A 19466-nucleotide genomic window follows, 5' to 3' on the forward strand; every position below is an offset into this window, starting at 1 on the left:
CCTTTCAGCTCGAATCGATTTCACATGCTGCTGCATTTCCTTTTAACACTAGTGGCTAGATGGCGCGAAGGTAACGAAATATGTGAAGTATTTGATATTTAGAATTGGTGATAGTGTTACAGTTAGGGTGCTTCAGCTAGTATCGTTTGTCATAGTTTATACCTACAAGAGACTTAATATACAGTGCTAGTCAAAAGTCCCCTCCCCCCCTCGTATCTTTGGAACGGGTATACTTATAATAATGAAATTTGGAGGGTGGAAATAAACGGATGTAGGCTTCTTAACTGGTCATAACAGGTGACGCAATAGTCATAAATGACGTCACAAGGCCACTGTGACCAAAAATTTTAAATGGGACCCTATGGCAAGTGACAGCTCGTTTGAAAGGTATTGAAAATACCTATTCAGTCATACCAATTTTGTTTGGGTTTCGGCTGATTTTGATTGATAAATTGAAGAAATACGAAAATTATTGTTTCGCATTTAATTAATAAAGATTTTAAAGTACGCGTCTGGTTCATTGTCAAAAAGGATGACGTGTTTGAATTATCTACTTGTCAAAAGTGTTTATACCTTGAAAATTTACCTAAGCTATTGTTTAACGAGACGTTTAAGTGTTTACATCGGCAAAATGGTACGTACTGTAGCCGACAAAGTAGCAGCTATCTTAATAATTGGTGAATGTAGAAACAATTTCCATGCAGCGGAACGACTGTTTAATGAGAGGTACCCCGATCGCCCTATATCGAGGGTTTATTTGAGGGAGCTTCTTCGGAAGTTTGAAGCATCAGGTAGTGTTCAAGATGCCAAACGATCTGGTCGACCAACAATTAGTGATGACAAAAAAATTGACATACTTGGAGAAATGGTAGTGAACCCTACTTCTTCCACAGCCCAAGTTGCGTCTATCTGTGAAGTCAGTCAAAGGACAGTACATAGGGTGTTGGCTAAAAACAAATTTCATCCATACAAATTAAAAATGGTGCACCAACTTTCAGATGATGACCCCGACCGAAGACTAGAATTCTGTGAAACTATGTCCGATAAAATGAACCAACAACCAGGCTACATACAGACAATTTGTTTTAGTGACGAAAGTACTTTCTTTCTCAATGGAAATGTTAAGACTCAAAATGTGAGGTATTGGAGTGACACAAATCCTCACATCTTTCGTTAAAAACATACTCAATTTCCAGAAAAAGTAAATGTTTGGGCAGGTATTTTGGGAAACCACATGCCTCTTTTTCTCAATGCTAACTTAACCGGTGAATTGTATCTGGAGATGTTACAAACTGATATTGAGGCGTTAATTCTTGAAATTCTAGAAGATAATCCAGATGAATTCGACAACTTGGAAATAACGTTTCAACAAGATGGTGCTCCTGCACACTATTACGGTGCAGTAAGACGTTACCTAGATGAAGAATATCGTGGTAGATGGATTGGACGACGAGGTTCGATCGAATGGCCAGCTCGGTCACCGGACCTTACACCATTAGATTTTTTTCTATGGGGGTACTTGAAATCTAAGGTTTACGCTACAGCACCTGACAGTATTGCCATTCTGAAACAACGAATTGTTGAAGAATGTAGGGCAATTTCCGCTGACACACTGGGACGAGTACGACAAGAGTTTAGCAATAGGATGCATTACTGCCAGGAAGTAGATGGAGCACATTTTGAACACTTATTATAAGAACTGGTTCTTAAATCTTTATTAATTAAATGCGAAACTATAATTTTCGTATTTCTTCAATTTATCAATCAAAATCAGCCGAAACCCAAACAAAATTGGTATGACTGAATAGGTATTTTCAATACCTTTCAAACGAGCTGTCACTTGCCATAGGGTCCCATTTAAAATTTTTGGTCACAGTGGCCTTGTGACGTCATTTATGACTATTGCGTCACCTGTTATGACCAGTTAAGAAGCCTACATCCGTTTATTTCCACCCTCCAAATTTCATTATTATAAGTATACCCGTTCAAAAGATACGAGGGGAGGAGGGGACTTTTGACTAGCACTGTATACATAAGATAGCAGGAATCTACAAAAATGTACCATATACCGAGTGTCAATGAGTCTATTAGACAAGTCATAACTTGTGTAGGTGTATCAAAATGAGATTTGGTATATTAATCACCTGAGGTCCTTAGATTAGTTAACGTCCGACCATTGGAACAATTGAGTAGTGTAAACAAATCAAATGACGAATGGCGCCCAAACTTTTAAATAATTGATTTCGGTACTTCCTTGGCCGAATTGTTTTGCCCTTTTTTCACTTTTAGAAGAAAAGATACACATGCTTATCTTATTGATGATGCACGTGTATCTTTTCGTTGTTCCCACTTACAATATATGCTTTTTTACCCCACACATCAATCGTGACACGAAATTACAATCTGGCCAAATATTTCTAATTATTTCAGCTCATGTCACACCAACATATATCCCTATATAGATATGAAATTTGAAACGTATAATTATAATCAGAAACACAACATGATTCCATTCCAAGTTTATTTAGTAACAGTTCATTTCATAATTTCCTTTGTGTATGAGCAGCCACCATTTTATCCTTATGATGACAGTATGAAATGGAACGCAATATATGGAATGGAACTGAAATGAATAGAATTTCTATCCGAAATTATTTATACAAAGCAGTGACCCGCATTGGCATATTTGTCTATAACGTTAATTATTGCAATTTGATAATAAATATTCAATTGATTATGTTTGTTGCGATATTCGAATTTTATTTAAATGGAATATTGATCATCACGCGTTTTAACGTGTTTATTTTACGGTATGTATTTTTGTGAATAAATGTTATTATTCGAAATGAATTTGTTAATGGATTTTGAAAATTAAACTATTCGATATTAATTTTCACTTCTGTCAGCATAAGATATTGCACAATAGTCATGTATTGTTTTTGTTTGCTGATACTGGGACGAATGTGGGTTCTATGTTGGTTTTTTAGTTCTCGATAAACAAGAATCATTAAGAAAATCATTATTTGATGGCAAATTTTCATTCAACTCCACCAATCCCTGTCATCACTTTGGCCGAAATTTTTGAACCTACAATTCGCTGAGGATGTAAATTCAAAAGTATAAAATATAATAATAATGAAAAAGGCCACATAATTTCAAATGAAATGTAATAATGATATTTAAATTAAATTATGATGTATATATCATTCATATCCTTCACTGTATTTGATTTACAAATTTCGTTTTTGATTGCTTATATCAAACAGAATTCTAGATCTGGCAATTTTCGAACCACGTTTCACGAAAGTAAATGTAGATATTGAACATTAATAATCTAATGTATTTTTTTCGCTTTTATTTCCTTGTCTTTTCAATCTACGTAATTTTGTATTTTTCTCAAAAGCAGACTTTGTTTTTTTTTATCAAGAACAATTGAAATATATCTTTTTGAATGATACAAAATTGGTACACCTGAATTTTCAACGGCAAACTTCTACTTTCCCTCTTTTTGTATGCAAAAAAGTTCGTAGGATAACACACAGATGACGATACTAGTAATGAAGCCATATGATTTTTTTAACTCTAAGCTTCAAAAGACACATGTACTAATTTCACAGTTGTCGGACTATTGATTTGTAGGATAGAACATTATGAGCGAAGCAACTTTTGTTCGTTTGAAGAAAATAGATAAAAATCATTGCTTTTTGACGAAAAAAATACTGTTGAAGCCAAGGCTTGACTTGATAAACATCATTCGGAATTTTCAGTAGGAAAATCAACCTTTGAGAAGTGGTTTGTTGAGTTTGAACGAGGTGAACTGAGGAAGGAGGACGATGCACGTAGTGAACGCCCCAAAGAGGCTGTTACCGACAAAAAAATCAAAACAGTCAACAGAATCGCGAAAAAACTGCTCCATTTGCAGAAAAAGAAAGTAAGGTTTCATTAAGACAGTACACCATGTCACAAATCAATGAAAACGATTGCAAAATTGCATGAATTAGGCTTGGAATTACTGTCGCATTCACCATTTTCTTCAAATCTGACCCTCAGCGACTTTTTTCTGGTTCAGATCTCAAAAAATGCTCGCTGAAAAGAAATTTAGCCCCGATGAAGAGGTTATCGTCGAAACTGAGGCCAATTTTGAGGCTAAGGACAAATCGTCGGTGAGAGTATTGCCATTCACCCATATGATTTTCAGCTTCTTCTCATTTTGTTTACAAAAACTGATGAAACCAGTGCCTAAAAATAAAGCTTTCGTGTTTAACGCCATACAGCGCTCTTTCAACCCGCCATGTGTCTCATCAGTAGTATTAGGCTGAATCATGCATGCATTGCTGCACTCAACTGTCTCAAAAGTGTAAGCCTGAGGAAGTAAAGGCGAAAACGCTATCTATAGGGTCTACATAAAATCAATATTTTATTAGGGTTGTCCTTGAGAACAGTTGAGAACATACTGTCGGATGAAAATGTTCATCACATCGTAGGATCAATATTTTCGCTGTGGACATGCTGCAATTTCGTATCTCGCCCACAAAAGATGAAATTTGTCAGGCAAATCGGTTTTCATCTGATAGTACGTTTCAACAAAATGGATTACGACAGGCTTAAGAATGGCCTGCTAGATCACCTGATATGATACTCTCAGATTTTTTTGGAATACTTGAAATCTAAAGTATAACCTACAGAATAATACGTTTTCAGTACTCATGGATAGAATAAGAGGTGGTTGCATGTATTTGTAAATACAATTTGTCATTGAAACGAGGCGAATGGTGAATATTTCATTTGGACGAAGCGGAGTAGATTTCGAATGAAAGTTTCGTCAAAATTATGATAACGACATACCACTCCAACTTATATACAACCCTCTACGTTTTACATTCATAATCGATTAACCGTGGCTATGAGAGGAATTCAGCTGTCTTTTGTGAATAAGAAAGCCGGCTCTCTGTATATCGCTCCTCCTTCAGCATTCCTTTAGGACTGAGAATGAAATTAATGATCCATAAGGTAAAGGGGTAAAAGGAAAAATAACACCCGAATCACTGGGGTGTTCTTTAATTGATAAAGTGGAAACTAGGGGAATTATGGAATTAAAGTTCGGAAATGAGTGCTGTGCTGTTCAGTTTGGATTCAAAAATCGTATAAATCTATAAATATATCGTACAGTAATAATGAAAACCATTTTAGTGTTGTGGGGTATTTAATTGTAAATGATTTCAAAATTGGCAGCTACTTTCAAAAATGAAGAAAAAGACTGTACGACGCAATTTCGAATTCTGAAAAAAATCTTTGTTTTTCTACTTTTTGATCGTTATACAGAAAGTGAAAATCTTCAAAAGAAAGAAAGAAAATATTCAATAGATATATGGAACGGAACTGACTATTATTATCAATATTTAAATAAACTGACTGAAGGCCGTCAATTCAAGCATCTGATGTAGTTTGTCTGATAGTCTTCATTTTCCGAAAAATCATTATAAAATCAATCGTGTTTCTGAAGCTACTTATTTTAAATCGAACGCTATAAAAATTTCGAACGTGATATACCATTGTATTGGGATTTTATCGCGTTATCAATATTTATAATGAAAGAGACAGGTCCGTATTTAACAAAAAATTTTCAAGGTGGGGTGAGGGTGGTTTTTTTATTAAATATTCATTGTTACATCGTTATAGTACATTTCGAATATACAGTAAAACTTTTTTCATTTCATCATATTATCTGAAATAACAGTTCTATTCGTAAAAAACAAAAACAGCCGTAGTTTTCTATGTATAACTCGAGAAGGGTGAAAGCCCCTTTGAATTTTCTTTGACTACTGTACTGTTCCCAACGATAGTTGTCAATTAATCGATTTCCTATCTGTTGCAATTCAGAATAAAGCAATGTTACCACATGATAAAACGAAACGAACTGTATATATGAGAGACATTTTAAATCTAATTTTAAACAAAGGATAACTCGAGGACGCGTAATCTAAATAATTTAGTCATACCAAGACACTCGTCAGCTTGTTTCACTCCTAGTTTCTTCTACAATTGCATCAAACAGTATAATTCATAATCCAGTGAATTGAGACTTGAAATATAAGCTGAAGATCCACTTTAAATCTATCGATTAGGCGATATTTACTTTATGCTTTTAGTGATAGTTCTCTCTTTGATCCGTATTTTTTGTATTATGTATGCGTGTCTTTCTTACACGCTTTATATTAGCTTTACATGTGTGTATGTAAGCTTGATGTATTCGCGGGCAGATGGCGCTGTTCGTAACCTCAATGATATTTCTTGATCTATTCGCGGGCAGATGGTGTACGTAACTATCAATTATTGCTTGATCTATTTGCGAACAGATGGCGCTGTACGTAACTATCAATTATTGCAATCAAATCAAATCAAAATGTACTTCATTGTTGAAGATGAAATCTCATTGACAAAGTGACGAAGATAAAATATTATTGTCAAAGTGTTATTATTTTAAGGAATATCAGTTATACAAATTGAAAGTAATATTTGAACATTTGGTGATTTCAGCATTTTGGGGTGAATAAGTAGTCAGAAAGTGATAATATATATGCTACACATTGAAATGATAATAATGATGAATATTCTCATGCAATACATAAATGTAAGTATGAGAATATAAAAAATATAAAGCATAAAAATATAAAAGTGAATGGATAGAAAATAACAGTAAGAATCAACTTCGCTTGATCTATTCGCGGGCAGATGGCGCTATACGTAACCTCATTGATATTTTTTGATCTATTCGCGTGACCGATGGCGCTGTATGTAACTATAATAATAATGAAAATAATAATAATAACCCGCTTTATTCATCAACATGATAATATACAAAAACAAAAATACTGATGAAAGGCGAAGTTCAGCTCAAGCTGTTTTTCAACTTAACCTAGCAATTATTGCTTGAGCTATTCGCGGGCAGATGGCGCAATGCGTAACCTCCTTGATAGGTTGTTCAAAAGAAAATCAAAATGAAAAAAATGAAAAACACGCTTTTAAAGAACATCGAACTAAAAAGTTGAAAATAAATATAGTTTAAAAAAAGAACACGTTTCTAAAGAACATCGAACTAAAAAGTTGAAAATAATTTTTTCAAATGAGCGTAAAACAATAAAGATCGAAAAATATTAGTATTATTGTGAAAAAAGCGTGGGTGCTTTGTGGCATATTTTTTGTATATCTAGCGCCCACGCTTTCTTCACAATAATATTAGTATTTTTCGATCTTTGTTTTATGCTTATTTAAAAAAAATATTTTCAACTTTTTAGTTCGATGTTCTTTGAAAGCGTGTCTTTTAGTTTTTTTAAACTATATTTATTTCGGTTAACACTGCTTAGCCATTTTATTCTACTGCACTTCTCTACGGAGACATAATATTATCATCAAAGTTGCTTATACTTTTCGTAGCAATAGAACAATAATACATTTTGTATAATTTTTTCTGAAATTTTGTTGTAACAATCTACATCTACAGTTCTAACTTGTATTCTGAGGACCCTACACGACCTAACCTGACTATTGAAAACAACCATTTATTATCAAAACAGCCAATTATAAAGCCAATTTGTCATCTTGTCCGAAGTTGCTCTAGAATCCATCGAAATTTTCTCTTCCATATGCCCGTTTCATACTAGAGGCACATTAATCAAAAGGGAGAATATCTCAAGATCAAATAATGCTCCCCCGAATATAAGGAAAAACAATAAAACAATTTAAAATTTAAGTCACGTAAGAATACGTTCAGGGCAATAAATCATTGCGATCTTTAGCCTACCCTCGTGGTATGAGGGTCGATCATTTATGTTCGTTTTCAGTGAATATGCGTATGGAAAAACTCAAAAGTTTTCCGCATTCCGTGAAATGTATGTGAGAAAAACGATTTGAAAAAAATCCTGTTCGATTTTGAAGTGAGTCACGATAATAGATTTTCAAAATAAATCTTCAATCATTAGCCAGATCTATCATTAGGTAAGCGATTACGATTGGAGCGAGAGGAGTAAAAGAATGATAGAAAAATCACAAGATGAGAATAGCGAGAAAAAGAAAGGACATTTTTCCCAACCGAGGAAGCTACGGTGTAAGCAAACCGCGTCTATAAATAAAAAATGTTTGCGAAAATTATTTAATTATTACCGTAGATAATGTTATTAATTTTCATTCAACTAAGATCTTTAATTTATGTTTAAAAACTAGAACATTTCCTGAAAGGTGGAAAGAGGCTAGAGTTTGCCCGATATTCAAGAATGGCGATGAAGATAAAATCGAAAACTACAGAGGTATTTCATTGCTCTGTAACTTTGCAAAAGTTTTTGAAATCATTTTGTATAATCGTATATATTCCTGTATCCGAAATATGATATCTCAAAATCAGCATGGATTTGTCAATAATCGCTCAACAGTGTCAAATCTGATATTTATCAATCAATATATCGCAGAGGCGCTAGATGACCATAGTCAAGTAGATGTCATCTATACAGATTTTGCAAAAGCATTCGACAGAGTGGATCACACCATTCTATTAAATAAATTGAGTGCAATTGGCTTTACTGAAAATGCAAGAGATTGTATAGAATCTTATTTATCAAACAGAAAGCAGTATGTTTCATATAACGGATTCAATTCCGACATTTACCTAGCATCATCTGGCGTTCCTCAAGGATCAAATTTGGGACCACTTCTATTTTTAATATTTGTGAATTATCTATGTAACAATTTAATATGTGAAAGGTTGTGCTCTGCTGATGATTTGAAGATTTTTTCTATTGTGAATGATACGAATGACTGCTTAAATCTGCAGAAACAACTGGATTATATTCAAAATTGGTGCAATATTAACAAGTTATGTCTTAACGTTAGAAAATGCAAAGTTCTGAGTTATACTAGAAAAATTACATCAATACACTATTCTTACAAGGTTGAGAATACTCAACTGGAACGATGTACCAAAATCAAGGATTTAGGTGTTATTTTTGACAAAGAGTTGAATTTCATAGAAAACACAACCTTAAAAGTCTTCCAAGCACTGAAGACATACGGTTTCATAATGAGAAATTGTAGAAATTTCACCAACATCAAAGCATTGAAACTACTGTATTTTTCTAATGTACGATCAAAACTTGAATATGCTAGTATTGTCTGGTCCCCTTTTTACGAGTGTCATAAAGCAGCCATTGAGGGCGTTCAAAAAAGATTTTTGAAATTTCTCATCTTCAAAATAGATGGTACATATCCTGAAAGGAGAACAAACAATGAGGAATTATGCATGAGGGTCAATATTGACAGCTTAGAGTGCAGAAGAAATTGTGCATTTGTTATATTTTTGTATAAAATCTTGAATGGCCTTATTGACTCTCCCAGTCTGCTCAGCCTGATTAATATCAATGTTCCTTCATATTTTTCTCGAAATCACGCAACTTTCAAACTTCCAAGAATAAGAACAAATATGCAATTGAAATCTCCACTTTATATAATGTGTAGTGAATTCAATAAAATTAGCAATCGAATTGACATTCATTCGTGTTCCATCAAGGAACTCATCTCGGTGATGAAAAATTAAACAGCATTATTATATCGATATTTCGTTAATTTTTGATATGTTATTTTAATTATTGTTTAATCTACTAAATATTATTATTAATTTACTCATACACACCATTTTATGTTTTGTTATTCTTTAATATTGTCCTGTAAATGGGAAACTGTTGGACAATAAAGGCTATTATTATTATTATTATTATTATCAAGTAACGGGTCAGTCCATTCATAATTAAATTGATTCATGGATAATTCAAATGATTAGTCAAATAATGAGATATATTCTGGGGCAATTACATTCTGGGACGTCCTGTAAACTCATTCTTTCGATCTAATCTAAAATCGATAATTTGTATATTATAGATGTTTAGCTTCACATTTATGATGATATTTGAATAATTTCCAGCTACTGCCCAGTGGAAAGCGTTCTAAATGAAGTTCATAGTGTGGAAATTGTTTTATCCTCATCATAGATAGTGTTATGTTTTCGTAAATCGAAAAAAACCTTGTATATTCAATTTCCGAACAAGCTGCGGAATATTTTATCGATAGTTCCCTCAGAGTATTCCCTTCATCTGCATCACTTCATAAAATATAGCACAGCCCCAAGTCACCTCTACAGAAATTCTTTCCTATCCGCAAAAAACTAACCCTCCAGATTCTATCAGGATAATAACATTATGTTCTTTTATCTCGTTCCAGATCAAATTCAAAAGAGCAGGACAAACATGGTCCCTCGTCAGTTGGAACCGACATACCGAGGCTTATCACAAAACCGTCCTACAAGGTACTGGATAACGACGTCAAAACGGCGTGGATCAATCCCAGGCTAATCTCGAAGGTAATTAATTGTTCCGTTCCAGATTTCGTTCTTATCTGATTCCGGTGATTTCAACCGTTATTTGTCATTCCAAAAGCTCGCAAATTGCTTCGCTTATACGTGCCGATTGAGTTTACTTCTTGAACGTTTTTATCATATTCACTACATACGAATTCTGGAATTTGTATTGACTTCGTTTCATGGAGATTGCAAGCACGTTTGCAATGCGCGATAAAATTTGTCCTTGAAATTAGGCTGTTTCAAAAGTTTTAATGTGTTTTTGTAGCTCCATATCTCAATAAATATTTATTCTGCTATATCATAGTGTATACTGATCGATAAAGAAATTTTGACTCTATTCATTGATACTGTTCATTTTTTCCAAGTTTTCATTTACTGTCTCTTTTCATCTTATTACTATATAATGTCGTTGAGCGATTTTCTGCCAAGCTTTCTCTACGAATTCAAACTGAATCAAAGCGCTGCCGAAACAGCCCAAAAAGTTAACCAGACATTTGACAATGATTGTGTTGAAGAGTGTACTGTTCTTCGTTGGTTCAGTCTTTACTTTTCAAATAGTAAAAAATCAAATGAAAATGAGTGAATATATTTTTGTTGAAGCGTCTGAATCAATTAAAACTACAAATAATGGTGCTCCAGTTGAGGAGGTGATATATTTTTAATATATTTCTGTTCTTCAAGAACCTTCAAATTTTGAGTATCTGAAACAAAATAAATATTGGAATATATCGCCAGGTTTTGAAGTAACGGCCTATGGGCACTTTGGTTAGTCAGACACATTTATTTTCTCTCTCCTTTTCTCTCCTCACAAGTAAAGAACCGTGAATCAGCGCCGGGCCATAAAAGTTGTACTTCGCTATTTGTTCTTCAGTGGTTTTGGTTTCCCCTTGTTATTTCCTTAAGTTTTTTGCCTTTTGTTTCCACTAACAGCTAATTTAATATCGTTGTCCCGACTCAGGAAATTGTCGTCGTTTTCTCTGCTAACGGAGATTTATAGACGTGTTCGCCGAATTTGCGATGATAAATTCTGTTATTCATTCTTAATTGTGTTAGCATCGGTGGAAATTCCGCTGGAGTTGTTTTTAACTTTTGGATCGTGAAGCTATTTATCCTGAAGGAGAGTGTTTTCTTGGTTTTCCATCAAATGATGGTGTGATTTTCTGAAATTTCCTCGATTTGACCACATTACCTTTGAGACTCGTTAAAATATTATCCGATTGAATTGTTTTTTTATGCTCCATAAAATTTCTACATAACATTACCATCAAAAGTGCGAGAGAATGAACATCGGGATTACATCAAAAATAGACAATTAACAGACGGTGAACAGAACGGGAATGATTGCCAATGACCCCCACTCTAAGAAATGTCAACTCTAAGAATCAGCGTATAGTCTTATATTAGAAGTGTACTTCTAATAGCTTCCAAAAAATGTATCGTACTTTGCTACCCGTTTCGAAGAAAGATATGGCTAATGGCGAAATGTCATCAGACTAAAATGGGAGAATTCCTGTACTGCATCGAATGTTGCAGAAGTCAATCAACAACATTGACATATTTAACATTTCAAAACTCATTTGACATCTGTCGACATAGATGTTTCATCTCAACTGAACCAGAAGGTTCGCCCAGTTTGTAGATTCTATTACAGGATGGGCAAGTTTCTATCTACATACACAATCCACGATAAGGCAGTGAGTTTGCAGTCATGGGGTCTGACCAATCAAAGCAATTATTGCAACAGGAAAGACAGGAAAGTGTATGAAAATGCCAAGAATGATCAAGCAGTTATCATCAACACTGGCATCCCATTCAGCCGGACGTCATTCAGTTATAAAATATTACAGACTTCTCTAGGTTTTCTTTTGAATGGAATCAATGATGAAATGCTTAAGCTAATGGCGTTGGTTAAATGTTACACTGAAGATGAAAAACCTCTCGTTGACTCTACTTTTAGCAAAAATTCAAGTAATGAATGAAACGTAATGGAATCGAAAAATGAAGGAACTCCAACGAGACGAATCGACTTCACCAGTAAACCAATAAGCGACATCTTTGGGGGGCAACTCAAGTCAGCATTGATCGTACCGGAGACCACATTACTTATTCAGTCTTTCCTCACCCTGCCACTTAACATCAAGAAAGTGAAGACTGTCAGGAAAGCCCTCAAGGTATTCGTCTCCAAGAACAGTTCAGAGGGGCTGGACTTCGTCAAAAACTAACGATCAGGTTAAAGCGTGGGAGCAAATAATGCTCTGCAAACTTCCCGTTATCATCATATTGCAAATTAAGTTTTTCGAATACAGCCACGACAGTTGCACGAAGATTATCAAGGCTTTAGAGCTTGGATTCGACTTGAAAATTGATCAGACATTGGTATCATCGAAAACACAGTCTCCGAAAGATAAGCAGTACAAACTATTCGACGTCGTTTACCACGACGACAAAAACGTCAACATTGGACACTACGTGACTGATGCCTTTCACATCTGCTGGCTAAGGTATGACGATTCTCTAGCCAAGACCGTGCAGGAAGAACACATGCTGAAGTCCCAGAGAACGCGAGTTCCTCATTCACTATTCTACAGGAAAATTTATGGGAGCGTAAACCGTTTCGTTACCTAAAGCGTAACGGCGCCAGTTTGTCTGGCTTTCCTTTCTCTCACGCAGACGTCAGCGGAACGCAGGCTTCTCCTCTCTCGTCGAGCAGACGCTAAGTATTCAGTGTGCTTTAAACATATACTATTGACATCATTATTAAAATCTAACCAGCAACAATTGACTTATGGTAACTATAATATATGTACATACACAAAATAATCCATGAAAGATGTTATTAATAAATAACCTTTCTTTTCCTATATTAATATACAGAGTGGTCCAACGAAAAGTATGCACCTTGCTTTTCTCCTTTTATTGTAACTCAACGCAAAAATGCTCGGACAGGTCAATTTTGCTTTTGAGAGGGACACATTTTAGATGTATTTTTCTACCTGTGCCTTCAACCCCCTAGCGAGGGTGAGTAACAACCCTAAAATTTTAAATGGAAAGTGGGGTCGAGTGATATATCTTTTGCAAGGGCACGAACTTATCTTTCCAATGATACCTAATTTGTTATATTCCACTCAAACATGTAGATATTATAAAGAAAAACAACTACAACCCAGTACTTTGAAATGTGTATTTGACTTAGTAGAATCCTACTTCAGCAAGTGCTGGAAATGTGACCTATTTGCTTCCATACAATAATACAGATTTTATTCAAATCTATTCCTAACATTCTGTAGCATATCAGGTGTTATACTTCTGCACTCTGCTGTAATTCGTTGGCGAAGATCTTCTATGAACTCGGGTTGCGTAGCAAAACATTCATTTTTCAAGTGTCCCTAGAGGAAAAAGTCTAAAGGCGATAAATCAGGTGACCTGGCAGGCCAGGTCACCTGATTTATCGCCTTTAGACGCATTGGGGCCTCTCCTTCCAATCCACCGTCCAGGAAACCGGTATTCAAAAAACTTTTTTACCGGAGCAACATAGTGAGGAGGTGCTCCATCTTGCTGGAAATGAAGCCGATCATCATCATGATTTTGATCATTTTCCATTATTTCTGTTATGAGAGGATCAATTGTATCTTCAAGCATGTTCAGGTAGACCTCACCAGTTAAATTCCCAGGAATAAAAAGTGGCCCCACGATATGACTACTTAATATGCCATACCAGACATTGATTTTTTGTAACTGCAATTATGCCTATTCACAGCTCCATAAAAAAATGTACTCTCATCGGAAAAGCACGTGTTGAATGATAGGTGCGGATCATCAATTAGTAGCTGGCTCGGTTGTTCACAAAATTGCAGCCTTCTATCAGGATCATCTTCATTGAGTTCCTGTACTAATTTAATTTTGTACGGATGAAATTTATAGGCTTTTAATATCCGTATTATGGACGAATGGGAGACACCTGAGGCCGTAGCAAGCTGACGGGTACTTTGAATATGATCCTATTCAACATGTCCCAAAGCAGCGACTTCCACTGCTTCATTTCTGATCGGTTTCCGTGGCTGGTGTTTCACATTACAGACAGATCCGGTATCGACAAACTTTTGGACTAACTTGGCAACGTACGAATCATTCACATTTTTCTCGGGACGACTGTTATTAAAGAGGCAAGCAGTAAGTCTAGCACAACTATTATGTTGATAATAGAGTTTAACAATTTCTACTCGTTCAGGAATGGAATAAACCATTTTTACAGTAAAGTTGAAATAATTTCAGAAGCAACCGAACTGAATCAATGAACTTTTGCCTAAATTCTTTTCGTACACTTATCTGCTGTTGTTATTGGAACCAAAAAATGCACGAGAGAAATTGAGGAATGTAGTAGTGATAAAAATGCCGTTTTTTCCGCATTTTCATTAATACCAAAAATATCGAGTAAATGTTCTTGCTTTTTTTATAACTATTCAAGTAAATACAACAAATTAGGTATCATTGGAAAGAGAATTTTGTGCCCTTCCAAATGATATATCACTCGACCCCACTTTCCATTTGAAATTTTAGGGTTGTTACTCACCCTCGCTAGGGGGTTGAAGGCACAGGTAGAAAAATACATCTAAAATGTGTCCCCCTCAAAAGCAAAATTGACCTGATCGAGCATTTTTGCGTTAAGTTACAAAAAAAGGAGAAAAGCAAGGTGCATACTTTTCGTTGGACCACTCGATATATAAAATTTAAGTAATAACCTAAGCTTTTCCACTTCTGTCGGGCGTCCCGAGACGCACACGTTTTTCATTCCTCCACTTTTTTTGTGATGTTGTAATGCTGAGGAATTCATTATTTTTCTGTTGTCTCGGTGCAAAGTACAAGCGTAATACACTTGTGCAAACTCTCCCTATCAAGATTCAAAACTGAAAAAACACATCGTAATGATCTTGGCTTCCCCGAAAAGTTGAACTCAACGATCGCGAGCCCCTAATCTAATATTCATGTATAACTTCGTGGAATTTTTTGCGACCCTCTGTTCGGGGTGACATATTTTTTATGCCCTTGCCACATTTGATGGCTCGAGTACTTAACTCTATTCGGGCCTGAATGCCCTTCGGTGACACTTCAATGCACTTAAATCTTGGGTTTTGCGCGGACGCCGCCCAACTTCCATAAAAATTAATCTTTGACGTGAGTAAATGAAAATTGGAGAAGGAATTAATATTCTGCGGAAGCGGCGTAGGGGTTGAAAAGAAACGGAATTTTAAGAGCAAACGGATACAGGGGGTTTTGATAATCCGGATGGCAATTCACGGTGGTTCTGAGGTTGGTGCAAATGTGGTATTCATTTGTGTAGCTCACTTCAGATTGATCAGAAATATGAAAGAGAGACACCATAATTCACCTATTACGTCTTTTCTCATCTCAATTCTATAAGGAATGAATCTTGCGTTATTCTCGACCAAAAAAAATTAGTGGTCAGCGTTACTTGCATAGACGAGTATTCATTTTCAACATTAGTCATTGATTTGATATATCAATATTACAAAAAACTACATCTCTCATTTATGCAATGTAGTAACAGTAATGATGTAGGGGGAAAACTTGGAAGCTCCTATAGTATATTTACTTGAGCTACGGAGTAATAAGTAATGTTCAAGTAGCTGTTATATAGGCTTCCATAAATGAGCCGGTTCAAAAGTGACAAATGTAGTATTTATTTATTTTGAACAGTAAATGCTATTGTATCATTTGATATACCAAATATCAAAATACTTTTTACAGTTCTATGTAAACGGTGAATAACAAAAAATTGGAACACCCCTACTGATAAAATCACTAAATTATCTTTCATTTGAACACCCAAAATTGATTTTATTTTTGAATTCTGATTGAAATTTTCAGTACTTTTTATAAAAAGTACTTTTTAATGTATCAAAACCTGAATTTTACTAGTCCGGACTTCCATTGTCTGATATGATTCTAATATGATTGGGAATATCTGAAAGAACAGATGAAATAAAAATGTATAACTGAATATATCAATTGTATTAAGCAATAACACATGAAATGAAATTACATTAAAATGAAAATACGTAAAAAATTAAAAATCGAACAAGTAATGAAATTAATACATATATTTCAAACCAAGCTACTTGACGACGTTTCGATTGTAAGTATCTACAATCGTCTTCAGGCGATACCTGTACAGCTTACCTGATTGAATTAGAAATACCTGTGATAATTTGAATTTTCGCTGAAAAAAAGAATGACGTCATAATTAAATAGATACTTTATCAACTGAAGAATATGATTTACCTAATGATGAAGCCCTTACGTCCTAATTAGTGTTGTTATTGGTACATTTTACTTACTGTATGCATTAAAATGGCTACCACCAAAACGGATGAGCTCTTTCTCTTATACTTATTTTTTATGTTCTCAATTGGATTTCTCTGTCAAATATTAGCAAGATTTCTTTTAGAAATTTTGCATTCGAAAAATGGTAATATTTTTCTGAAAAATACAATCCATTTCATAAGAAAATTTCACTTGAAAATTTTAAACTCAGTGATGGTGAGTTTCAATGTTGAAAATATTTTCACAAACGTATCTGATGATGATAGTTCCAGGGTGGAACTTGATCCAAACATCGAACAAAGACTAATATGAGCTGTTTGTTTGAAGGTGATTGACAATGTTTCGTGATGAATTTCACTAGTTCGGACTTCCATTGTCTATTATATATATCTATATATTATATATATTGTCATCACCCGAAGACGATTGTAGATACCAACAATCGAAACGTCGTGAACTAACGTGACTTGGAATCTCTACACTATTTTATTTTCTATTATTTTCTTTTTGCATTCCTTTAATTTTTATTTATTCAATTATTATATTTTTCCTTGTAGGTTATTTCACTATCATTTCATTTCAGGTTTATTGTTGCTTAATATAATTGTTATTTTCAACTATTCTTTTTAATTATTCTTTTTTACTTGTTTCAGGGATTTCAAATCATTTTATATAATAGACAATGGAAGTCCGAACTAGTGAAATTAATATGAGCTGCATATGATATTATTTATAAACAAAACTTATTTTCAATTTGGAAATGACTTTTCTCAATAACAATTCGGCTCGTGTTTTCCCCTCATCTACCATCTCAAGTAACATTCATATGAACATTTTGAAGCATCTTCTGTTGAAACTTTTGTGGAACTTATGAAACTATCTTACTGAACAGGAATAAAGTTTGCAATAGACATTTGACAAGAGGTGCGACTTCTTTTCTTTGATGAAATATTGGAAAAGTCATCAGATCATTTTGATAATAGATACCTGCACTGCCGTCAAGCACTATGCGAGTGTTGATAAAGGTATTATGAAAATTGTCTTTATAATAGAACAAAAACAACTGTCGGTGTTTCGCTGAAAGTATTTCAAATCTGAACGAGAAAAGAGTGATTTTATATAATTTCATCACGGCTTTCGTTTGACAAATGATCATAACGTTTTTTACGGCTCCGAAAAATAACTGACTTCATCGAAATTTACTCCAATTACCGTAAACTTCACGGCCATTAGGCAAATTTTTGGCAACCAGTTTATTGTTTCAATTAATTTTTAATTTTATATCCCGAAATAACGACTTTCGCCCCGCAAGTAAAATTTAATTGTCAATAAAAGCTTCCTTCTAATATGGAAATAACAATTTCAATTAAGGCCCGACACCGAAAGTCGGGCCTACCCCGCCAAATCACCAATAACTTGATACGCACTTTTGCGATTTAGCTCTCATTACTTGATTATTTGTATTGAGGGGAGATTCCATTATCGAGGCATCCTTGATTAAGATATAAATCATCAGCTAACAGCTTCAGCATTCCAACGGTAACTTGATCACGTGGAGTAAATTAAAATCCGTATTAAAATGCATCTCTTAGGGCTTGACGCTGATGGCATTCTCATTTAAAAATTATTACTAGCATTTCGTGTTGAGAAACGTGGATAGCACGCAAAACGCGTCATGTTTATATAGAGGATCTCTTGATTAATGTGGTGGAGTCGCCGAAGAAGTTGTTAGTGATAATGAATTCAATGAAAATTGCACTCCGTTGATGCGAAAGTAAGGATGCTTTAATTGTCATTGGAATTACAAATATTTTTACCTAAAAACGCAATGAAAAGTGAGAATCGTGACTGGCAAATTAATCTAATCCAGTGGTCGCCAACCTGTCGATCGCGAGCTACCGGTAGCTCGCGGAGGCAATTCTGGTAGCTCTCACAACAATTTTAATTTAAAAAATACAAACTGCAAAAATCAGAGAAGCTTCCGAAAATTCCACAAAAAAATCTAATTGTCATAATATTAAACATAAACAGCGGCAACGTTGCGGTAAGCGATCTGCCGCTGACGCCATTAAGCTAGAATCGGCTAGAACCGACCAGCCGGACCAGCGCGTTAGTGTTCGAGAACGATCTGGATTGCTTTGACCGGGATAAATACGCACGGCGCGGCGACATTGCGCTTAGTTTAAAACTGAACGCGTAACCAACGTCCAGCGGTTGGGTTAGTAGAGAACAACAAAAATGACATTATGGCAAGCAGTTGTAAGAAGGTAAAGACATACCACTTTCATTCGGAATGGGAAGAACAATACTTTTTTACAGAAGTTAAAGATAAAAATGTATGTTTGTTATGTAATACTTCGGTCTCTGTTGCTAAAAAAGGAAATATCGAGAGACATCATAAAACTGTACATTCTAATTTTGAAAAATCATTCCCACTACATTCTGCCGCCAGAAAGGAGAAACTGAAACAGTTGAAAAAGCAGTTAATTGGACAACAATCAATATTTTTAAGAACAGTCGACAAAAATAAGGCTGCAACTGAAGCATCGTACCGTGTGTCCCAGATAATTGCACAAAAAAAAAACCTTATGAAGACGGGGAAATGATAAAACAGGCGTTTTTAGAAGCTGCTGATTCGTTATTTGCCAACTTTAGAAATAAAGGCGAGATAGTTTCAGCTATAAAATCTATGCAACTTTCTGCTAATACAGTGATGAGACGT

At 34.7% G+C, this 19466-nt stretch overlaps 2 protein-coding genes across 2 annotated transcripts in view; one reads left to right on the forward strand and one right to left on the reverse strand.

Moving 5' to 3' along the window:
• The window catches only part of LOC111503989 (serine protease Hayan), a 200153-nt gene that overhangs the window by 160737 nt on the left and 19950 nt on the right, over positions 1 to 19466 (reverse strand). The gene's annotated exons all lie outside the window — the stretch shown is intronic.
• LOC111507309 (kinesin-like protein CG14535) overlaps positions 1 to 19466 on the forward strand; it is a 306053-nt gene that overhangs the window by 62939 nt on the left and 223648 nt on the right. The window contains exon 3 of the mRNA XM_074183245.1: positions 10264 to 10402. Within this exon, the coding sequence (XP_074039346.1) occupies positions 10264 to 10402 (139 nt within the window). The remainder of the gene's footprint in view (positions 1 to 10263; positions 10403 to 19466) is intronic.

The sequence above is a fragment of the Leptinotarsa decemlineata genome, unplaced genomic scaffold (assembly GCF_025532065.1).
Source record: "Leptinotarsa decemlineata unplaced genomic scaffold, Ldec_3_MD MMD2_tig00026336_RagTag_RagTag, whole genome shotgun sequence".
NCBI classification, from domain to species: domain Eukaryota; kingdom Metazoa; phylum Arthropoda; class Insecta; order Coleoptera; family Chrysomelidae; genus Leptinotarsa; species Leptinotarsa decemlineata.